At 41.3% G+C, this 22,422-nt stretch overlaps 1 protein-coding gene across 2 annotated transcripts in view; it reads right to left on the bottom strand.

Moving 5' to 3' along the window:
• Positions 1-1,786: 1,786 nt before the first annotated feature.
• Positions 1,787-22,422, bottom strand: part of dip2a (DIP2 acetate--CoA ligase A) — an 89,337-nt gene continuing 68,701 nt past the window's right edge. Inside the window, exons 8-40 of one of the 2 annotated variants that reach the window (XM_085375284.1) lie at positions 21,078-21,197; positions 19,904-20,101; positions 19,628-19,719; positions 18,432-18,542; positions 17,355-17,478; positions 17,162-17,271; positions 16,907-17,009; positions 16,407-16,471; positions 15,854-15,947; positions 15,319-15,438; positions 15,048-15,162; positions 14,425-14,564; positions 13,891-14,027; positions 13,567-13,647; positions 12,493-12,620; positions 12,287-12,401; positions 11,930-12,131; positions 11,688-11,797; positions 9,601-9,681; positions 9,094-9,211; positions 8,867-8,988; positions 8,561-8,672; positions 8,369-8,478; positions 7,383-7,513; positions 7,100-7,268; positions 6,546-6,716; positions 5,656-5,685; positions 4,459-4,520; positions 4,247-4,304; positions 4,063-4,137; positions 3,163-3,337; positions 2,916-3,039; positions 1,787-2,762 (exon numbers count right to left, since the gene is read on the bottom strand). In XM_085375284.1, coding sequence (XP_085231410.1) covers positions 2,510-2,762; positions 2,916-3,039; positions 3,163-3,337; positions 4,063-4,137; positions 4,247-4,304; positions 4,459-4,520; positions 5,656-5,685; positions 6,546-6,716; positions 7,100-7,268; positions 7,383-7,513; positions 8,369-8,478; positions 8,561-8,672; positions 8,867-8,988; positions 9,094-9,211; positions 9,601-9,681; positions 11,688-11,797; positions 11,930-12,131; positions 12,287-12,401; positions 12,493-12,620; positions 13,567-13,647; positions 13,891-14,027; positions 14,425-14,564; positions 15,048-15,162; positions 15,319-15,438; positions 15,854-15,947; positions 16,407-16,471; positions 16,907-17,009; positions 17,162-17,271; positions 17,355-17,478; positions 18,432-18,542; positions 19,628-19,719; positions 19,904-20,101; positions 21,078-21,197 — 3,956 coding nt within the window. In that variant the 3' untranslated portion in view covers positions 1,787-2,509. The remainder of the gene's footprint in view (positions 2,763-2,915; positions 3,040-3,162; positions 3,338-4,062; positions 4,138-4,246; positions 4,305-4,458; positions 4,521-5,655; positions 5,686-6,545; positions 6,717-7,099; positions 7,269-7,382; positions 7,514-8,368; positions 8,479-8,560; positions 8,673-8,866; positions 8,989-9,093; positions 9,212-9,600; positions 9,682-11,687; positions 11,798-11,929; positions 12,132-12,286; positions 12,402-12,492; positions 12,621-13,566; positions 13,648-13,890; positions 14,028-14,424; positions 14,565-15,047; positions 15,163-15,318; positions 15,439-15,853; positions 15,948-16,406; positions 16,472-16,906; positions 17,010-17,161; positions 17,272-17,354; positions 17,479-18,431; positions 18,543-19,627; positions 19,720-19,903; positions 20,102-21,077; positions 21,198-22,422) is intronic. The other variant, XM_085375283.1, reaches the window with a different exon arrangement.

The raw sequence follows: 22,422 nt of genomic DNA, 5'->3' as shown, positions 1-22,422 counted from the left end.
CATCAGATGTTCTTTGTAAGTCTTGTTGACACTGTTGACTACTCTCTGAGATCAAAACAGTCACTCAGTGAATTTCTTACTGTTTGTTAAAAACCTGCCTTGGATCAATATACTCACTGTATGCTTGTAATGTAAATGCAAATATGCAGTTTTGGTGTTTTAAAGTTATGACTATTTGCTGAGAGACAGTATAACTACCGCATACTGATTTTTACTTGTATCCAGTTTTGTCTTCTGAAAAACTTAAAATCTTTAAACTTAAATCCACATTGCAATTGGGGAATTTTTGTTTTGTTTTCCTTTTTTTTTTTAAATATTTGCTAGCAGAAAGATCTGAAGAGGACCTTAAATGATGTCTTTAATCATTTCTCCTCCCATGTAATTGGGACTTTTTTGTCTGATTAGTTAAACAGACCAAATTCTCCCTCTTTAAGTGTTTCCAAGTCTGGTCATGTCTCTGGACATGCATGTGGATGGTTAGAAACAATATTTACCCTTAAATGTCAATGTGATATAAAAGAAAATGCATCTAGAGAGTCACAGACCAAAGATCTGATCAATAACAGACAAGCCACTCACTGTGGAAAACCTTAGCCATATTTATTTTATCCAACACTGTAACACTATGATAATAGGTTCCTTTATGTATTGGACAGATCTGTTAGAAACAGTAACAAGTGCTTCACTGTTTAACATCACTCCTAAAACCTGGTTTACTTTTTATGAACAACTGATCAGACGTTCAGTAACCAATGAAGAGAAAGGCTTCAAGTTAAAAGAACTTTTTTTATTCATTATGAAATCATGTTATGAAAATAATGACAACTAACCATATATCAGACAAATGCATCTTTCCATATGTTAACAACGTTTTGCTGTAAAGGCTGTGACATCTCCGCCGTCACCAGAGCATAACTGTGTTCTGTTTGTGCTTGGCGTGTACTTCACCTCATCCTGCTGTTGTTTCATACCATAAAAATGTCTACAAGGCTTTTCACGTCTCCTTCCAGTGTTTCCACATGAAAATCCTTTGCAAATAACCTTCTGTTTGTAAGGGAGAAGTTCACATATATACCAGATTTAGTCTTTGTGTTCTGCTTCCTGTTGTCTAATCCTTCAATCAATAATTTACACAAAATCTGTACATACTTACAGCAGGCTGATGCCTGTTTCTGAAGGGTTGTGCACATAGAAAAAAGAAGCAAGAAAGTTGACGTGATACGATGGGAGGTCAGGGTGTTATGAGCATATTAGACACTTGCCTTAATGACAAATGTAACCCAACAACTTTCAGTCACTCAAAATGAGTCTGACATTCTGCAACAAAAGCCACACCCACTTCTTCCAGTCTTTTGCTATAAAACACACACTCGACACAGCTGACAGGGACGCACATTAAAATATTTATGGAATGAATGAGTGTGTGTTTGTAATGGCTGATGTTAGGATCAAGTATATTTATCTTAGCCAAAAAGATGCAAACCTTTGGGTACGATAAGAGCGAAATTTGCTATTTCTAACCTCCATCTGCATATTTACCCCCCCATATCCAACAGCTGATAAACTCCAGCTGGGCCTGGAACAGACGTCTGAAAAAAATACTTAAGGCTTTTATCGTTTAGCACGTTATTCTTCGACTGATCGGCACTTACTGTATGCAGTCATTCATCTTTCACATCACTCATATTGCATTTTTGTTCACATAAAACTCTGTTACACATTTCAGAATTAGAAAACGATGAGACTGAGTTACCACAGCATTATGTGGAAGCTACTGGAGCTACAAACTAAAGCACAAATGAGCGAAAAAGAAAATAACACGAACTGCTCCTCCTTCTCCTCGGACGCCGCTGCTGTGTGCTTCTTTATTGTTGCGATAACTTGATCTGTACTGAGCTGCAGAATAAAAATCTGGGGTTCATTTCAGGGTGCAGCTGCTCCTACAGGTGTAGCGGCAAATCCCGTGAAAAGCATTGGACCAGTAATGGTGCAGGAGGCTGAACATGAAACGTGTCGGAGGTCATTCGAGTCAGGGTTTGGGTACTGGCATCAGTTCTCTTCTATGGCACAAGTGTTTGGCAAACACAGTTAACATTCAACATTTTTGAGATTGACAAAATAAATTATGTCAATGGCACACCGCTGTATCATACCGTAACCACCTGCTCTGCCGCTCTCAGGTGTCCTGGGTTTAGATGAGGTTTTGTCATACATACAAAACTCACTTCAATAACACAAGAATGCCCTTTAAAAAGTTATTTGCTGAGACCAGAAATTGAGAGAAACAGGCTTGAGGTTTGTGTCCAAGTTTTGCATCCATGTTTCTTTCACATTTTTCCTGCACGAGTAGAAAAAAAAAAAGCGGGCAGATCGCTTTTGCACAACCGAAGCCATCCAGAGATCGAGCCTGCAACTGCTACAAGCCCCTGTAGATGCTTGTCCTGCTGTCTCCTGTAGTGTCATAAAGCCACATAGGGTAGTGGGGGTCAACCCTGCCACAATTAGCTCCTCACATGTTGTAAGCCACATATATGGGATCCAGCTGGTCAGCCAGGAATCCATCTCTGAGGTGCATGCGTTGTTTCTCCCCTCTGGAGTTGATGGGGATGACGCCGGGGTCTACCACCACCACCACCCCTACGATGAGGTAGTGCTCCTCCAGGACCACATTGGTGACCAGGGCCACCAGGTCGAGGGCCTCCTGCTCAGATCCCTCCAGTTCTACAACCACCACGAGCAGGTTGGTCCATGTGAACACCGCACTGGAGAGAGGAGGAGGAGGATGGTGGATGAAAGTAAATACAGAGAAGTCATGTAGAATTCATATTTCTTCGTCATTTTTAAAATTGATCAAGTAAATAAATCTCTGTTGTCATATTGACAACTAGCGACTAAAGGTGTTGTAGGTTTCTCACCATTCAGCTATGCTCTTGTGAGAACGGATAACAGAGGTCTCGATGTCAATTGGGTGATACCTCATCCCCCTCAGCTCCAGAGTCTCATCAAGAGAGCCCACCACATAGAGGGCGTCGTGACGCTCTGAGACACACAAACACCCACAGTCAGACTGTTCAGTTTATGTTTTGATACTAGAAAATACTTAAATTAGCTTTCCGTGGAAAGATTGCAGACTTTAAGTTAGACTAAGCATTGGTCACTCACCTCCGCTGGCATCGGTCAGCTCAGTGCGCCGCAGGAAGCCCAGGTAGCCGGTCCTTGCCCAGACTGTCTGAGTGTCTCCGAAGCTCAGCTTGGTGTTGAAGTGGTCAGCATGCAGCGCCTCCTCCCCATAAACTGTGTAGTATCCTGTGGCATTGTGGGGACTGCTCACCCAGATCTGATACACATATTAGTTACAATTGGTGACTGTTACATTCAGAAGCACACACTTTGCTCTTTCTTCTGGTCAAAGTTCTGAAGCGCTACAAACCCAATATGATGAGTCACAAGCTGCGTATTCCTCATGCTGATCCCATTAAAGGGTATCAAGTATAAAATCGGTGCCAAATCAACATACAGATCTATTTGTTGTGGTGACCTCTTGAAATAAGGGAGAAGCTGAAAGAACCCTGCAAACTTGTTCCAAAAAAAACAAAAGCCAAGTAAATTAATCACATTAACATTGAACTGCTGTTCAGCCTAAAAGGTCACTTTGTGTAGCTTTTACACAAATTTCAGCAAGATGTTTTAAAAAGCAGCACTGATATGTAAATAGACATTTGCTTCTACTGTGCTGAATGAATTCTGCTGCTAAAAACAAAAAAACAAAACACCTTAACTCTAAGATGTTTTTAGGTTATTGCAGAAAGCGACTGTAACCTGCTTTAAAGGGGACTGAATAATAAGTGGTTTTTCTTATTGTCTAGAGGTTGCCTTAGAGAGTGGATGGACTGAGGGACTTCAACAAGGTCTAGTATAAGATAAATATGGATTATTTTAAACTGTGAATCATCCAAATCCAAATCCAAATCTGGAGATGGAAACAAGCACAACAGGTTCCCTTTAAGCACACAGAAGAGTGACTGACTGACTGACAGCTCTGCTCTCTTAAAAACAACTCACCTCTCCTAGATGGGAGTCTCCCAAGGGTCCTTTAGTCTCCGTGTTTGCAATGATGACTTTTACTCCAGGGAGGATCTACAGCAGCAGACAGCCAGGACTCAAATTAACAAAAAAAGCCCTGGAAGCAGCAGCGTTACACACTATGTTGCTGTGTTTCAGTTCTTAGTTTTAAATTAGGCCGTACCTTTCCAGACTCCATCAGTGGCAGGCTGTGCGGTGACCCTCTCTCAACCAGGCGAACCCTGAAAAGACAAAGTGAGCAACGTCATATCCACTGTTTTTGTAAATATGACACGTAAATAAAGGAAAGAAAAAAACTTTGAGTACTAATTAGTTCAAAGTCGGGTCATGTTTTAAATGCATGTATATGAATGCATACTGTCACAGTGTTCCCACCTATCGTGCCGTAGTGCTCTCATGTCCACATAAACTGTGGTTGGATCTGGTCCAGCTGTACCCTGGGGAAAAAAGAAAGAAACAAGCAGATCCAGATATGAGCCAATAACCTATGTGCTACAGCTGTGGCATTAACGCTGCATGTTGCTTAAGTGGAGTGGGGTTTGGAAGCTGATTATGAAACTACTGCTGACAAAGCAAGGGGCAGCCAGAAGCCAACCAGCCAGGCTGCGATAGTTAGGACTCTGGCAAAACCTGGGCCATGTAAACACAAATACCTCCATCACCTGCTCTGTGGGAAAACCTGGAACATTTATTTAAATTCTAAATAATAATGCTTATAAAAAATGACTCAACAAAGTCTAAACATCATTTGTTTTGATTAAAAATCAAAGTACTTCAGTGCAGCTGAATTCTAAGTGATTCATTTTTCAAGTGCTGATTACAGCTGTCAGATATAGATCTCTTTGTGTGGGATTTGTCATCATTACTGCTGTGAGACTGGTCACAACAAGTTATGTTTTCCATCACTCGCTTTGCCAGTCTACAGCCAGAGCACAAGCCAGCAATGAGTCGCTGCACCGAGGTCTGTGAGTCACAGCCAAACACAGAAAGCAGGATTCAGTTTACTAAGCAGAGCACGTCTACCTGAACGACCACCTGTCAGTAACATAAAGGTTCCTCAGAACATACATAAGTAATTCATTAGTCTATATACTGAAAACAAGATAAAAACAAAATATGGTAAATTTTAAATATGTTCAAAAAGCTGAAAAACATTTATATATCCTAAAAACTGAATAAAAAGACACACAAACAATTATGCCCTGTTAGTTTGTATAATATTGTGGATTGAAGTATGAAAGTACGACATAAACTCTACTGATTATACCCTAATTTACTGAGTCGCAGCAGAGTTCATGCAGCCAGCTCATTGTATTATGTGTGGATCATGTATCTAAACCTGCTGTAGAGCAATGATCAGGAGCCAGCTGATAGAAGCAGGACTCGGCTGAAATAAATAGCGATACAGAAGCTGAAGCTCATCGGGAAGAGGAAAAAAAACGAGCTAAGTGCTGAAAAAAATAGTGAACTGTGGCTAAGCATGACAAAACTTCATGCAAAATAAATGACAAACGTGAACACACAGAAACAGACCAAGCAGCAGAGCAAACAGCCACTCTTATCACACAGTACCTGCTCAGCCAGTTTCCCTAACCTGTTGGGCTGACAGGACAGGGCAGGACAGATAAATAAAGAGATATATGTGTATGTATTCAGATACGTGGGCAACTCTCATACACACTCAGACACACACATAAATCATCAGGGACTGAAAAAAATAAATAAAACTATAAAACAAAAGAACAAGACCAAAAACTGACAAAAGTCAAAGTCAAAACACGACTTATTTCACAGTTTTTATAAACTGGAACTAAATGTAAGATGAACCATTGCACTTTCTAAACTCTTCCTTAACATGCAGTGAGCTGGTAAATCAAGGTCTTGTATTTCACGCTTTAATTATCTAATAAAATAGTTTTATTTAATAAAAAGTTTTAAATGCCCCATTTTTTCCAGTTAAAGTGTTTTGGCTTGTGTTTCAGGGTGTGTACAGAGCTGCACTGCAGGAGCTAGAAAAAATAACCAACCAGTTAAATAAACGAGGAAATGAAATCCATCGGTTAGAGATAAAATAAACAAAGCTGTCTGCAGAGACAAAAAACAACTGGACTGCGTAGCAGTTTTCTAATCGAATCTTAATTTTTGATGGATTTATGATGAATTCTAATTAACTTTTTCAGTTTCTTTACATCGATACATCAATAATTACATCTTGTTGTCTTTTATTCTTCTCAGCTAATGCAAGCATCCACAAACTTTCCAAGTTCAACATCACTAACATTCATGCTTTTATGAAGTGCTGTCAAACCGACACCGCACAAGAATTTCATTAACATCTTTGCCATGAATCTTTGCCCAGATTCATGGCCTGCTTTGGCTCTAAAACACTGACATTCATTCATTCTGAACTTTTCCCAGCCCTCCCCCTTTCGCTTCTAATTTTCCTTGACCAGTGGGCCTACCTGCAAACAGATCGCTACGTTCACCCTGCAGCCGAAGGTGGTGCTCACAGCTCTCGGTGAAAGCCCCAGGTCTTTGAAGATCTTCGAGAAGGACTGAGTGAGGGCTATGCGGGGCCTTTCCTCTGCTACCACCATGCAGGTACGCACACAGGACAGGTTCACATTTCTCAGCTGGATATGGGGGAAAAAGAAGATCAGCATCAGCGAAACCTACGAACTTGAGAGTGATAAGATTATTTTGGTCTTTGCAGAAAAAAGGAGAAAAATCGTTTCTGTGTTCTAATATTAATAATTATTTTCATTAGGCATCTATTAGACCACAGACAGACCAGTCTTAAGTGCTGCAGACAGTAATCAGCAGGCAGACACGGAGCAGTGAAGTGCTTCACCATTGAGTACCCTAACTTTGTCTAGATAATTATGGTGCTGTTGCAACAGCACCGCAGGGAAAAGGACCATTTGAAGAGAATCACTTCAATTTTGTGCAAGAAAAACGCTGTGGTTTGTTGTTTCCCCGCAGTGACACTGTTCAACAGCTGAAGAGACAAACTGACCCGCAGTGCTTCTGTCTGTGAACCCAGTCCTTTGGTGCACATCTCCATGACTGAGTACGAGCAGAACGTGACGCGCACTTTGTACTGGCTGACGGCTGCAAGCCACAGAGATGCGTTGCTCTCCAACTCCAGCGGTGGAACCAGGATCGACTGATGGCCCGAGTACACACTGAAACAAGAAGATGCAGGCGAGAGAGTAAACAGGAATCCACAGAAAGAAAAGATAATAATCTGTGTCCAGATTTTCAAATGTTACTGGTGGTCGTTTGTTGAGAGCCCCTACCTGCACAGGCACCAGAGAGCAAAGCCCAGGCCGCAGTACGGGTCCAGACAGATGGCGATCTGCCGGGATGGGTAGAGCTCACACTGCAGCTTAATGGAGCGACACAAGGCACTGGTGGCAGCATGAGACATCTAGAAGAGACAATATGATATAAAAAAAGAAAAGACTGGGCGCTGCAGTAACATTCAGGCATTCATTACTTCACAGCAGACTAAGAACCTTTTAAGCCTTTACTGTTGTCCCATAAAATCAATCATAACTCCAGAACGTGCTGAAGTTCACCCAGTCAAACATGCCGTTTGTTCCTCTTTTTAATTAGACTTGCAAATCTGTCAAATAGGACTTCATAGTTTTTTTTTTGTAGTTCATTTCATTTATAGGCAAGTATCTGAATCCAGTTTTTCCAAATTAAGTGTGAACAAGAGGTACAGCTAATGTTAAAATGTCCTGCGACCTGACACTGAATGCAAGAAAAGTGCTTAAAATCAAGGACTTCAAACCTTACTTTCTTTATATACCCTTCAAAAGATCAAATGTTTTTTATTGCCTCTTGAGTAGATTGTTGTAGTTAGTTACATGTCTGATAGGTACTAACATCCTGGGAAAAGGGGTTTTAAAGGGGGAAATTAGTCTCCTGATATATATGTCTAAAGATAAGCATTTGCCACCTTTTCTGATAATGATACACTTGATATCTGTTTGTAACAGGATTAATTGTAAAATCTTATTCATGAGTGCCTTAATGGGCTAGCCTCAGATTATCCCCATCACTCTCACGTGGTGGTCGTCTCAGGTCATTTGCTTAGGTCACTGGACCAACAGCTCTTCGTAGTCCCAAGATCCCACCTAGAACTTCATAAGCGTTTTCAGTTCCAGCTCTGGAACATCCTACCCCTCCATTTCAGGGTGTGCATTAACAGGAACAAAAAGAGGCAATATGATGGCAACATGTGAATCTACTGAACCAGACAGTTCCTTCAACATACTTTGACCCCTGCCAGGATGCCTGTCGTGGACACACTGAAGTCCAGGTAAGCCAGCATCTCTGGGGTTGGGGGCTTGTACATCTGGGGGCTCTTCTTCCTGGGGAGATCATCTGTAGGATGAAGAACGAGCGAATTAGGAGAACGTTCACTGCAGAAATTGATATTAAGCATTTGAGTGTGTACATAAATTACCAGTGTCCAGCACGGTGGGCCAGCTCTTGATGTCCACAGCAGCAGCAGCTTCTTTGGATTTCAGCAGCTTCGTTATTGCTTGGGTTGTCAGGATGCACACTGACTTGCTGACCTTTACCACAGATAGTAGAATCTAACTACATATGTTGTGTTGCTGTTCACACTGTTTTCTATTAGACAGTAAAGCGTCGCTAACAGAGCACAGATACATCTGAAGATCACTGACTTTAATGTATTTTTTAATGCATACAATCCACATTGACTGCCATAAGCACTTGATGTGTCCCCAAACAGCCTCTGTGTTACCTCAACGATCATTTTGACGGTGGGCAGAGTGGTGGCCAGGTTCTGTGGATGTGGCGGTCTGACGGTGACCGGCACACAGCCAGCGTACAGGCAGCCGTAGAAAGTGGCAATCAGGTCAATTCCTGCACATAATGTTTGTTTATATATATTTTTTCTCTTAAACCCAATGGAGTGAGGATGTTTTAAAAGGCCAAGAAGCACAGGGCAGCAGATGTTTGTTTTTTTACCTGGCGGATAGACAAGTGCTACGTGGTCTCCAGTGTTCAGGCGTCCCATCAGAGCTGCTGCCACTCGCTCTGCTCGCTTGTGCAGCTGCAGACAGGAAGCTGAGCTGGACACTGTGCCCTGACGAGAAAGCACAAGAGTAACATATATCTGCACCGTTCTCTTTATTTAATTCACCATTATCAAGATTTATCAGTCCACAAATGTCTAACAAGCTAACTTTGCATTACAACTTTTTTTCTTTCCTCTTATGAAAACTTGAGTTGCAGGAGTTTTGCATCACTTTAATGAAGTATCTTTATTCATGACTCACTTAATTTAACTGAATCAGGGTAACAGATAAACCTGAGACAACAATCTTTTTTGTAAAAAGGTTTTAAACTGAATTTCAAGGAAATTTACTGTAATAACACATCAGTGTTACTACCTTCAAAACCACATTCTATTTAGAGATCTTTCTATCGATCGTATTTGATCTTTCTTAAGTCAAACCCCAGTACAGACAATACCTTAGCATTGAGAACCAGAAACAGAGGATGGTCTGGAGTGGCCTGAGCTCTCCACTGTAGCACATCCTGAATGTAGAGGAACTAAAGGAAGAAAACACAAAATTAACTACAAAGATATCAAAGTGTCACACAGAAATAGGAGTTAACCTGTGGAATAGTTATGACAGTGATTTAAAAAGGTGTAGTTCATTTTCCTTGTTTAAAAACATGTTTAAAAATAGAGTAATAGAAAAATATAGAAATCAAGAATGAAAAGAGCAAAAAGGAGAAAAAAAAAAACAACCTCTTGATTCTTTTGCTTTGATGTAGTTACTTATCTAAGGTGGAAAGTTTTTTTTTTTTTTCTTTGTTTTGTTTGTTTGTTTGTTTGTTTGTTTGGTTTTTGCTTTGTTTTATTATTTTCTTCAAGCCCTGTGTACAGGAGCTGCATACAAAAAGATATTTTGTGAAAAGGGTTGGCGTAATAAGCAAATGCTTCAGCCAATACCTTTTGATTAGCCTTGTCTCATGCTTTCTTTCTTTATGGTAGATTTTTGTTCTGTTTTCACTGTTTGTTTGTTTTTTTTTTTGTTTTTTTTTCACTGTTTTCACTGAGATTTGAATTTGAATGTTAATCAATAAATCAATAAATCAAAAAATATCTTGTCTCACTTAATAAATGGTGTTAAATATTGTTGCATAATGGGACAAGGCTGTTTTTGCACATGAATAAGAAACATTTAAGGGGTAGAGCACATGTGCAGATGATGATCAAAAGGCAAAAAGGTGTAATGCATGATGGGAAAACAATCTGAGTTATGTGATGCCTGTGTTTTTTGCAGAAGGGAAGGCCATCTCTCAGTTGCATGTACACTCAAAAAAATAATTAATTGGATGAAGGTAATTTTATCTTGCCACTTATATTCCATCTAAACAAATCATGTTATATTAATCCATCTTGGTTGTGTTGTGTCAACACGATATATGTGTGTAGGTTTAACATAATATTAACATTAACATTCAATTAATTTGACTTTTGTTCAATCAACATGTTTGCACCACGTTAGTCTAATTAAATTTATTTAAATTCATCTTATATTGTTTAAACACTTTGGCACATCAAAAGTCAGTCTTGTCACATGAACTAGTAAAATATTTGTTTCTTACACCAATGATAATCTTGTTGAATGAATGAAATGTAACTTATGTCTGTAGTACATGTTGTATTCATATTACATAATGTTCAACAAAAAAATTTGTTTTACAGCAACTTCCAATCCACCCATCTTCTTATCTTTATCTGGGCTGTGGAAGTGATAGGGTAACAGGAGCAGGGTACAGACTGGACAGGTCACTAGTCTATCATACAGAGACAAACAACCATTTGCACTTCAACACATTTGGGTAATTTAGAATAACCAGCTACCCTTACAACTGCATGACTTTTAACTGTGGAGGAAACCAGAATACGCAGAGAGAACCCACTGCAAACTTTGCCACATTGTGGATTTGAACCCAGGATCTTCTTGCTCTGAGGCAACAGCACGAACCACCATGGCATTAATCTGTCAATACAGTCTTAACAAAAGTAGGAAAGCTATGCTTGATGATGCTTTATGTTGTTGTCCTTGACAAGTTAAACCATAAGAAATAGTAACAGCATACACGTGATGTGGTTGTCTGCCTCTTGTAACCCCAGTGATTTTCCTGTGGTTTGACATCTAATGTGATCTTCTGAATTTAGCGAGTCGACTCAAAAAAATGAAATTGGGTGGTTGTTACATGCACAAGATCCAGACTTGTAATTTGAACTAAATAATTCCATGTTTCTATGGTGAACGTAATTAAATCATGTAGCATCTGCATGAAATTCAGCAACTTAATTTGTTCTTGTTGAGATGACATCATACAATCTAGTAAGAGTGGCTGGATCCAGGCAACTCGTCTTTGTAACATCCGTGCTGTTCAATTTCCTGACTGAGGTTGTCCAACCAACTGAAGAGCACATAAATCTAGACTCAGATTTCTCCCTCAGGTGTGGATCCTTACCTGTGTCTGCAGTGTGTGAGAAGAGGTGTGGCATGGATGAAATGAGGATGACTATCTACCTTACGTGCCTGGTCATTGTCCTCCAGCTGTCCCAAGTCTCTCCCGCAGGCTTGTGCTATCCTCTTGCCTGCCACCAAGTTGCCCACTATCATAGAAGCAGGACCAACCTCTGTCCAGCACAACCAAAGCATCATCATCATACATCTCAGTGAAGTTAGCACCAAAAATCATTTTAAGGCAAACATATTGGAATAATTATTGTTGTGTTTTTGATCTCAGAGTGAGGTGTCTTGTGGTCTACCTGGCTGTTTCTGTCTCGGCTTGGGCAGGTTAGTGACGCATGTGTGAGGGCACATAAGGACATTGCAGGGGTGTAAAGCACCCTCCAGGAAGCGCTGCTTGGTCTCAGATATATGGATGCCGCCGAGGGGAGCCTTAGGAAGCGTGTTAGCAGGTACCAGAGCCAGGCAGTACACCCCAACCTGATGGATGCTGTCTATGGCCTGAAAACAAACAGCGAGGTTACACAAAGCTGTCAAGTGACGACTTTTACAGTGCCTGCTTTATATTTTTTTTGGTAAAGTTTGAGATTCATTTATTATTTTATAAACATGTAAATTCAAAAATAAACCAAATCAAAACAAAAAATATTGAGGACCTGGAGGACACGGCTCATCCACTGGAAGCTGTCTTCCTCTGAGGCGTCTGGCCTCTGCTCTGCCACCACGACGATCCTCTCGTCGTGCAGTACAGACACAGAAAACACTGCGATCCTGGGGAGCAAAGCAACACCGTCACAAACTGGCTGTCCTGCTCAACAAGAAGTGCAAACTTTCATAATTTCCATGCCGCTTCCTCCTTTACCTTCCCCTGTACACAAACTTCATGGGCTCCACGGCCAGCGCTGTGGCAACTACGTCATCAGCGTTATGTCTCCGCCCACTGACGACCATCAGTCCATCCATCTTTCCCACAACAAACACAAGGCTGTCCTGGAAAGAGTCACAAAAGTTCATGTGGTGATCCGCACAACACACGAGCTCCTGGTGCAAAGAAATCTGAATGCCTCAAAAGGTTTACAGACGTCTTATAAACTATCATCAAACTCTTCATCCAGGAGCTGTCATGTCCTCAAAGGGAAAACAATTATGCTTTAAACTTGGAAATTAAAAAAACATCACCATTTGTCAAGTGATAATGACACTGGTATGATCATCTCCATGATTTTAACAAATAAACTCAGGTCAGCTCCATCTTTCACTGGTTTGAAAGTCTATAAACACAAAAGCAATCCTTCAAAATAAAGAGATTTACGTTTCTTTCTTTCTTTTGAAACTGCTGAATAATCCAATTCAGAAATAAACTGCCGACAGGGAGTTTAGTGAAATATCCTAAAAGAAAAATTAATCTTTTAGACTAAAATCAAATGCCATAGCCTCAGAGACCGTTTTCTTCAATTCTGTGAGCACATTAAATTAAAATACGAACAAATACCTGCAACAATTACAGAGATGATTGGTCTTTGCGCATTGACTGGATGGACCCTTTAACTGGGCAATCTAATGTTGCAAATAGTTAGTTTAGTTAGTAAAACATTTGCATATTTGTTACTAAACTCACTGTTGACTAACAACCACTAACACAAACCATTGAGAGTCTTCCTGAGTAATTTAGAAAATCACAAACCAGAGTAGAGGCAACAAGATGGTAAAACTGATAATATTACATGTGGCGCTTCATGCTGATTATTTCTGACAGATATTAATATCTGTTCTATTAAGCAGAAAAACCCATTATCATTATTTTTTATTTTTTGCTGCCAGAACGGTCACAGAGGTACTAGAGATCTGAAAGGACAGTTAAAATGTACCTGTGTAAAGCTGTAAGACTGACATTAAATCAAGGGAAGGTTAAAAGGAAATCTAAAGAGGAACTTACTGGCCCTACAAAGCCCAGCAGTGAGGTTCTAGTGAAAGGTCGGCCACTGATCGGGATCCCAGACGGTGTTACAGGGACAGTCTGCAAGAAGATACAACACTATTAAAACCAAACATCAAAACAAACAGATACTGCCTTCACTTAATAGAAGTCCAATCAGATGATGACTCATTTAATTTTAGTGCTATCAATTAAGAAGATTTTTAGAAATGTGGTGCTATTACACTGCACATATGAAGTGACACTCATGAATAATAAGATTAGGAGAAAAGCGCTGAATCCTTTGTCACACCTGACCACTTACAGAAATAACGAAACACCAACCTCAAAGATGTTCTTGGTCATGCCTGGGAGGCCGTAGTAAGCGACACCGGTGCTGCCTGAGCTCACGCAGATCTCTCCGACCTCGTCTGTCTGACAGAGATAAGGTATTCCCTCGGCTCGCACCACACAGACCAAGGCTGGAAATGCAAAATGGACACAGAAGGATGGGCACAAGGAAGAATGAGTCATAAGGTCAATATTTAAATCGATTCAAAGATCCCGGTTTGCATTAAGCTTTTCAAAAACTTCTATGAAACACTTCAAAAAGTTCAAACAGTAAAATTTGGTAAATAATTTCATTTAAGTTGGATGTGGTGATTTATTGGTGATGCGTTTAAAATGTTGTTTTAAAAGAGGCTTTTAAGGTGAATATTTTGCTACAAGCACTTTTATATGGTTAGATATTTCAGTGTCAGCATGTACACATTTTTTTTTTTAATTTTTGAAAATCTCCTTTTTCTCAACCTTCTTCAGAATCAGTATTTTAGTCATTAACATCAGTAAAATGTTAATAATGTGCATGGTATACTGTACCTCCAGGCATGACCTGTCCCACATCCTGCACTGTAAGAACAGAGAGTTTCTCCTCAGTGTCCACACGGATCACCCCATGACTCAGCCCACCCATGGACAGCACCGCCTTCCCGGGAGGAGGAACCCCCATTTCTGGAGGTCTGCGGGACACACAGTCATGCTATTACTTAAGCCATACTATCACTTAAATTCTTCCTTTTCTGCTTACGGCAGTCAGACTGAGCCATCTACTGGTGTAGTACAGTGACAGCAGTACTAACACTTAAAAAGAAGATATGAACTGGTTCTGGAGAAATTTAATGACTCTGTGGCTCCATCACATTTCTTAACTCTTGCATATATTTAAATTTGCATTTCTCTCACTAAAAATAGTGCCAGCTTTTCAACTTGAAGCATTTTCTTGCCTCCCAATCCGTCTGGCATCGTAATCTTCCTCCAAAACTGAGCTTCACAATCAGCAGAAAGCTGTGAGACTCTACAGTCTGCGCTGTGATCAACAGAACAAATCTCCCTTCCTCCCTGCAGGAACCAGCTGATGTTGCAAGCATGGTGTGACATAACAGCAGCACAGAAAGCCAAAGAGGCTGCTTTTGTTCTCGTCAGGTGCAGTAACGGAAGCGCACCTGCGGATGGCGACAGTCATTGCTTCTGAAGAGCTGGCACATGGACAGATCACCTCAGGTCGCAGCCCACGTGACTGAAACACGTTGAGGAAGGCATCGCAGGAGGATATCGACCCTGGGGTAACACACACACACACACACACACACACACACACACACACACACACACACACACACAGAGCACCGGGCAGACAAACAAAGCAAATCAATAATAATTTCTTGGGACTCCAGGGTGTTGTTTTATTAAATGAGCCTCTGCAGATGGACTCACATGGGTTAGCTCCGTCAGCAACGATAAGCATTCGCAGTGAGCTCAGGCTGATGTCTCTCTGGTCTCTCTGGGCCAGCAGAGACCAGTGCATGTCCCTCGACTTCACCACTGCTACCCGAGCTGCACGGGGGACACAAAGACAAAAGCAATGACCGACACAATCATGACCTCTGTGGTCCAGTTTGACGAGATCATAAAACCAGACAGCAAGGAGCGACGCAAGCTGACTCAGTCGCCAACAGATGATTGAGCAGAGCTGTGGATCAGTTTTATTCAGGGCACACAACCCCAGAAATCAATAGGTCCAACAAATGATCTCTTTAATCCATCTACTCGTGTCAAACGTGCACTGAGAATCAAAACAGTAACAAGCAGGAATAAAATCTGGTCTTCTTAACAATAAAACACCTGAAGTGTATCTTCCCTAAGGTAGCTTCTTGTGAAAAGTGTGCTCTGTCCTCGTTTTCCGAATTAAACAGCAACAAAAAAAGATCTAAATTCCTTACTAACCCTAAATAGATGGACTGGCCCTTACCTTTATATGTGTGAACCTTCATTATCCAAGACAGAGGGTTGACTTTCATCAGGGAGTAGGGAATGCTGATCACATGCATCCGATTCATGACGCTCTGCCAGGAGAGCAGTAAGCATTGAGATGAGCTCCAATATATGCCAGAAATGCATCACAACTAAATGAGGTCACTGTAAACACGCTGCAGGTTATGATTTTATCTGCCAAGAGTACAAAAATAAGCCTGTTTATACACGTAACAACAAATCACGTATGACCTAAGGCACCGGGAATTCTCATGCATGTTTGAAAGCAGTCAATCAAAGCTGGGATGTCTGTGTCAGTGGAAGCAGCTTTATTTTTCACAGGTTTGAAACTCCTCAGTGGTTAGATAAGATGCTTTTTCCCCCCCATCAGGACTTCATTAGTTTGAATGCATTTACATACTGATAAAGGCCTCAGTGGGAAGCCGGTTAGATAAGTTTCAGTTTTTATCTGCAAACTGAGCTCAGATCTCCTCCATTTCTCATTATATAAGCGCCCCATTAGCTCTACTAGAGGTCTGGAGACTACTTACAGTGAGAACACCGTGCCATAATCCTGCTTCTCTCTTGAAGTCCAGGACGTTGGTTATCGTCTCACCTACAAATAAAAAAAAGGAGAATTTTTCAAGGTTAGGAGCACAACACAGTTACATAAGTTTCTGTAATTCTGACTGTAGCAGCAGTGGTTTGAGTAAGCCAAATTAAGTTACAGAAACAGATCCGGAGAGTCTCTGGGGGTTGCTGGTGCTGTTTGCAGTTACTCAGAACAAAAGTAGGACACTAGAAGAAAGGAGCTACTTTATGTTCTCTTTCTTTTTAAGCAGACCTGACCCAGGTATGATGGAAGGAACGCAACCAACTGAGCAGCTGCATTTATCAAATGAGACTGTATTTACACCTAAAAGTGTCTCAGAGCATTTCTCCTGCCAGCACCAACTGAACTTTCTCCATGTCGGAAGAAGTGATAAATGATGGAGGGAAAAATTGCAGAAACAAAGTATGACCAAAAAAGTAAATTAAGATTCCTCCTCACCTTCAGTGTAGCCACAGGCCTGCGTGAGGGCATGACAGTGAGCCAGCATGGCTGAATGGGACACTGTGATTCCCATGGTGCTTCCTTCTTTGCTGGTTTTATACTAGATGTAAGAAGCATAAAGGGAAAAAAAAACAGTTTCATTAGGAAGAAAAAGGATCTGGTAAAAACAAAAACTGCCTAATAAGTTGAATAAGTAAAAAACAAATCCAGTAAAAACCATCGCGTCACATCCTTTGATTAAACCCCACTTACTTCTATGTAGGCAATGTCGTTACTGGCTTCCCGTATTGGAGGGTGCCAGTCTTTTGGAGGCTTCACAACATGTTTTCCATCTGTCACAAACCACAGCAACCGCGGCCAGCCTGCAGAGACAGAGACATGAAGTCATCTCAAACCAAATGAAACTATGCACACACATTCACAATGAAAACAAAACAGGCTGTACCTTTGAAAGTGGCAACCTCCCCTGTTTGTGCTTTGGGCAGGCCTTTCTGACAGGCGTCAGTGGTCAGTGCCAACGTGACGCCGCAGCTGCCCAACAGAAAGCCGATCTGTTGACTTCCCGCATCCTGGGGGAGCAAAGAGAGTATCTGTCACACACAACGATCAACTACTAAAAACAGAAAAATTCAAAATAACTTTGAGAAAGGATGCGCCGAGGGAATGTGGGAATTGCTAATGGAGTGAAAACAAGGCAATGACAAGAAGAAGAAGAAGAAAACAAAGAAGAAGAAGAAACCTCAGAGCATCACAGCAGCATCAAAGCAGCAGCAGGTGAGCAAGCGGAGTGACGGCCAGTCACTATTAAAAACTCTACTGCTGTGCATCAAAGCCAGACTGTAGCAGGAATGAAACCCGAGATCTGACACACGCTCGCTCCTATTTGATTGGCTGTGCAAATGAGCTTATAGCTAAACTCGTGCTGTGCAAAGTGCGCTGCTCAGAAAAGCAAAAAAAAAAAAGGTGGGAGACTCAAGATGGGTGGGGAGAGGCGGAAAGAAAGAAGAGGAGGGTAATAGGGATAAAGAGAGGGACACAACGAGAGGACGAGGAATGATAGGAGCTGACAGAGTGAGCAAATGAGCGTCTGACTCCTGAGAACAGTTGGCCTGTGATCTAATATTTTGACTAGAATAACACATCATTTCACCTCACTCAAATCTCATTAATTACAGCACAGAGTCTGCCAACAGCATGCTTATAAAGGGCAATCACGAACAGGCATTAATATTCAGGCTGTGCAACTAATATGGATAAATTTAGATCGGCTTGAGCTGATCGATGCTCTGGGAACCGCAAAACATCATAAGCTAATACTCTGCATTTAAACATTTAAGAGATCAGATTTACAAAGATGTGATTTAGCGTAAGGAACGTCAAAGAGAGTGAAGATTAGCACTGAATCAAAAACTGCATCTGACTTAAGTACGTCTCTCATGTAAACACATTGAGGTCAGATGTCCAGTAGGGGTCAGTAAAACGTCAAAAATCACACATTCCCAGGAGACCCTCATTGCTTTACCTTTCTGGTCAGCGGCACTTCAATAGGTACAGGTACGAGCTCCGCCAGGAGACAGCCGTAGAAGGCCACCATGAACATCACCGGATCATTGTTGGGGAAAACAAGTGCAACCTGCAGGTGTGTTCAAGACATGGTTACAATACACCAACATTACTGTTTTAATGGACAGTATTGTGGACTGACGGTGACACTAAACATGTCATACAAATAATAAAGCTTTAAAGTTTAAGAAATCATTGCTTTCTACCAGAGAGTTAGTTGACAACTCTAGCTTCACAACAATAATATTTATATTTTCAATAAATCCTTGGTTTTAGTCAACAGTCAGTTATTCTATCTTGGCTTGGGTCTGTTTTCTGTTCACTGTAGCCCCCATTAAACGTGAAACTGCCGTTTTTGCATCAGACAAAAATCACACATGCACCATCTCGCACCAAAACAAACAGGCTTCTCAGCCAGCCTCCCCCATCTTTTTTGATTATTTTAGACAAGAAAAAAAGTCCAGCCACAACGATTAACCCAAGCAAGTCAACTAGACCCAAGCCGAGCCGTTTTTGCAGCTTTCCTCTGCTCAGGGTGAAACTGAAAGCAGAGGAGCAGAGGAGAGCCGCAAAACAACTTTAGAGACCCTGAAAATGAGATGAAATTAAATGTCTACACATAAATTAGGTTTTTAAACTTTACAGTTATGAACTGTGCCAGACTGGGCTCGCTCATTTCACTTTTACGTTCCCAGTCAAAGATTTCAAGGTAATAATGCAGATACAGACTTGGCTTAACACAAACATGTGAGGAATGGGACTTTCCTCTCTGCTAAGAAGTAAGGAAGCACTCCATTAATTATTTCATAGGAAAAAAAAAATTGTTTTCTGCTATATTAATGTTCCAAATTCAAATAGAATATTAAAGCTTTTAAGTGGATCTAAAACAACAAAAGTAAACGCAAATTAGAGAGCTGGTCACTTTTTCATCTAGCAGGAAAAGGCAGTAACTATATTTCCCAAAAGGTTCCTATGTAGGAATACTTTCAGCCCCCTGTTTTGTTTTGTTTTATTTTATTTTCTCACGTCATTGAATTTATTTGGTGATTAATTCCATGTTGAATATTTGTAATAGTGCTGATTGATTGAGTGAAATGCCAAAAAATGTAACACATTCAATCGCCACCGAACACACTGTAATATATCATGACTTACTCTGTCTCCAGGCACGAGCAGAGGCTCATTTCTGCTGCTCAGCTTATTAAGAAGCGTATAGGCCAGTTTCTGACTGCGGGTCCACAGTTTACCTGCAGAGGTTAACACACATTGTCAACGAGTGCCTTTGATTTAACTATTCTAACCTGCAAAACAACATTTAAACAGCAGAATACATCATGTCTGTTTTTCAAAGACACAGTGGATGAAAAGAGGTGCTATTCTTTTCCATCTGAATTGTCATTTCTGGGCCAACATCCACAGGCTAACACCTACCATAGGTGAGTGTGTAGACGGGCTTGCCAGCATTGTCGAGTGCTGTCAGGCAGGGGCTCTTGGGCTGAGTGGTTCCCCACCTTTGTAGGGCTGCTGGCAAGGAGGGAGGCCAGTTGGTCACCACCCCAAGAGGCTCCCCTTCCAGGGGACACATCTGCTGGCCTTCTGGCTTTGGCTGGTTGGGATCTGGCTGCTGGACTGAAAACATGAAGAAGATGAATTGGACATCTTTAAGACTTTGATTCGAATTGAGCGTAATATAAGCTCCTGAGCTGCTTGATAAAGAAGACCGGCTAGTCTGCAAAGAAATGGTAAATATGTAAATTAAACAACACTTGTAAGGAGGACAGGGGAGGAAAAAAAGAGTGTGAGAAAAAAAAGACAATGAGGAAGGTGTGATGGAAAAGGAAAAGCTGGAGGATATACAGTGAGCTGTGTTCTGTCCTCATGAGTCTAAGCTGCCTATTATTCCTACTTGTGAGAAACTCGAAGCTGCTGCTTACTGGAAATCAGTCTCGCCTCGCTCCTTCTTTAAGTACTCTATTGACTTCTGGATTTGACTTCCATCTCTTCATCTCTATTCTTACCTTCAGACTCTCTGAGCAGTAGAGTTCAGACCTGTTTAAAGAAGCAGGTAAGCCATATCTCTGCCAAATATAACATCTTTATCAGTGTTTGGATCCTACCTCTGAGTGTGTTTTTCTGCTCACACTGAAGCTTGCCATACCACAAGGAGAAGCTTTACAGTTACCTGCTGATGCACTGCTATTCCCGCAGCATTTTCATTCACTCAGTGTTTATTCAGAGTGGCAGAGTACCACCCAGACCCACCGATGGGTTTGGTTGGAATGGAGGAAATGGTTAGGAAGGGCTGGTCCAGTCCGTGTGCACTTCCCTAAAAAATTCCCTTTCAACACCTGGTGGTCTTCGGGGCCAAAATAACCACCACTGAGCTAAAACCGTGCCTTGGTGGTTTACTTGTGGGACCTGGCAAGGTCACAGTCACATTTTTATCTCAGCCACAACAAGAATTAGACAGATCACTATTATTAGAGCTGGAAAACCAACGCAATGTGAGCATCACATTCGAAAGAGTAGGAGTGTGAAAGAGTTTCTCTTCACGAAGATTTATTGATTCAGCAGAATCACTGTAATTACATTCAGGTGGGCTTACCATCCAAAAGCTCCTCAAAGTCGTCAACAAAGAACTCGCGCAACGGTGGACGCTTTGGTCTCTTCAGTGTATTGAGCAGCTGCTGGATTTTGTTGGAGACGCGACTGTTGACTGGAACACCTATAAAATGAGTTTTATGGAGATGAAAAGACAAAAAAAAAGGTTGGGAGGACATAAACATGACAAGAAAAAAAAACATGTAGAGAAATACAGACGGGAAAAAGTGGAGATAATTGTGATGGCGCAGGTGGGACGTGGGCATGTGCAGACAGATTGATTGAGAGATTGATGGAGGACGGGGGTGGATAAGGGAGGGACAGATAAGGAAAGAAAAGGAGACAAGGTCAGTGTGTTTTTCTAATGAGGCACAGAGGACAACCAGCTGTCAGTCACACTGTGGCAGGACAACAAAGCAGTGGAGCACGAGGTCCTGCGCTGTACAGTCACCTTAAAGACATAGTGTTTTAGTAGGAAGTCTCAGGAATCACTGCGAGACCTCAAAGGCTAAGAAAAAAGGAAATCAGGAAACGAGGAGCCGCCTCGCCTGCTGCCTAGCAACAAAGATGTACTCGCTGCAGAAAATGATTCATGAGGTGTCTCAAAAGGTGCCTATTTCATGCTATAAAATATAGACAGTGAGAGGCTAAAATCACCTAACCCCGACTTAAATCAGAACACAGATAAATGGTCTGACATGCATGTTACACTTTAAAATTAACCCTTAAATAGTTTTTTTTTTATATAAAAACTGAGCCAGATCATAAAAGGAGAGAAAACAAGACAAACAAAACAACAAACAAAATAATAGACTCCGAATGAAACTTGCGTTGTGCCGTTAGAGTCATGTTTGAGGTGAGGTTCAGTCTATAAACATCATCAGACATTATTTTTACCCGATAAATATACAGTTAGCTTTAAAAGGGGGGCAGCTGTGTTCGACAACCTAGACAGCCACGGGAGCTAAAGGCCACAGCTGCACACAGCTTGCCTGATTTATCTTACTATAATAAGCCTAGCTCAGACAGACCCTGCCTCCTCATGCAGGGACAGATGTACCAGGGATCGACCCTGTGGGGGTCAGTGCAGCACCTGATGGACCAATTAGACAGCAGCCCCTAACATCCTGGCTCTGAACTCCCCCACCCACCTCATCATGAGGCTTGATCGCTCATATCTGGACCAACCAGGACCCGTCTTTGATGATGACGATAATTTTTATGTTCATGATCTTATAATGAATGCATTTACAGCCATAAATTGCTGTAGTAATCTCTGGCTCTTCCTTAATGTGGGACAAAATGTTACACCACGTCTTTACAGTAAACAATAACAGAGTTATAGGATC

The sequence above is a fragment of the Diplotaxodon limnothrissa genome, linkage group LG16 (assembly GCF_057381915.1).
Source record: "Diplotaxodon limnothrissa isolate DT_005_m linkage group LG16, D_limnothrissa_male_GT1.1, whole genome shotgun sequence".
NCBI lineage: Eukaryota > Metazoa > Chordata > Actinopteri > Cichliformes > Cichlidae > Diplotaxodon > Diplotaxodon limnothrissa.
Note: the sequence above shows the minus strand (reverse complement) of the source record. Positions and strands in the feature narration are given on the sequence as shown.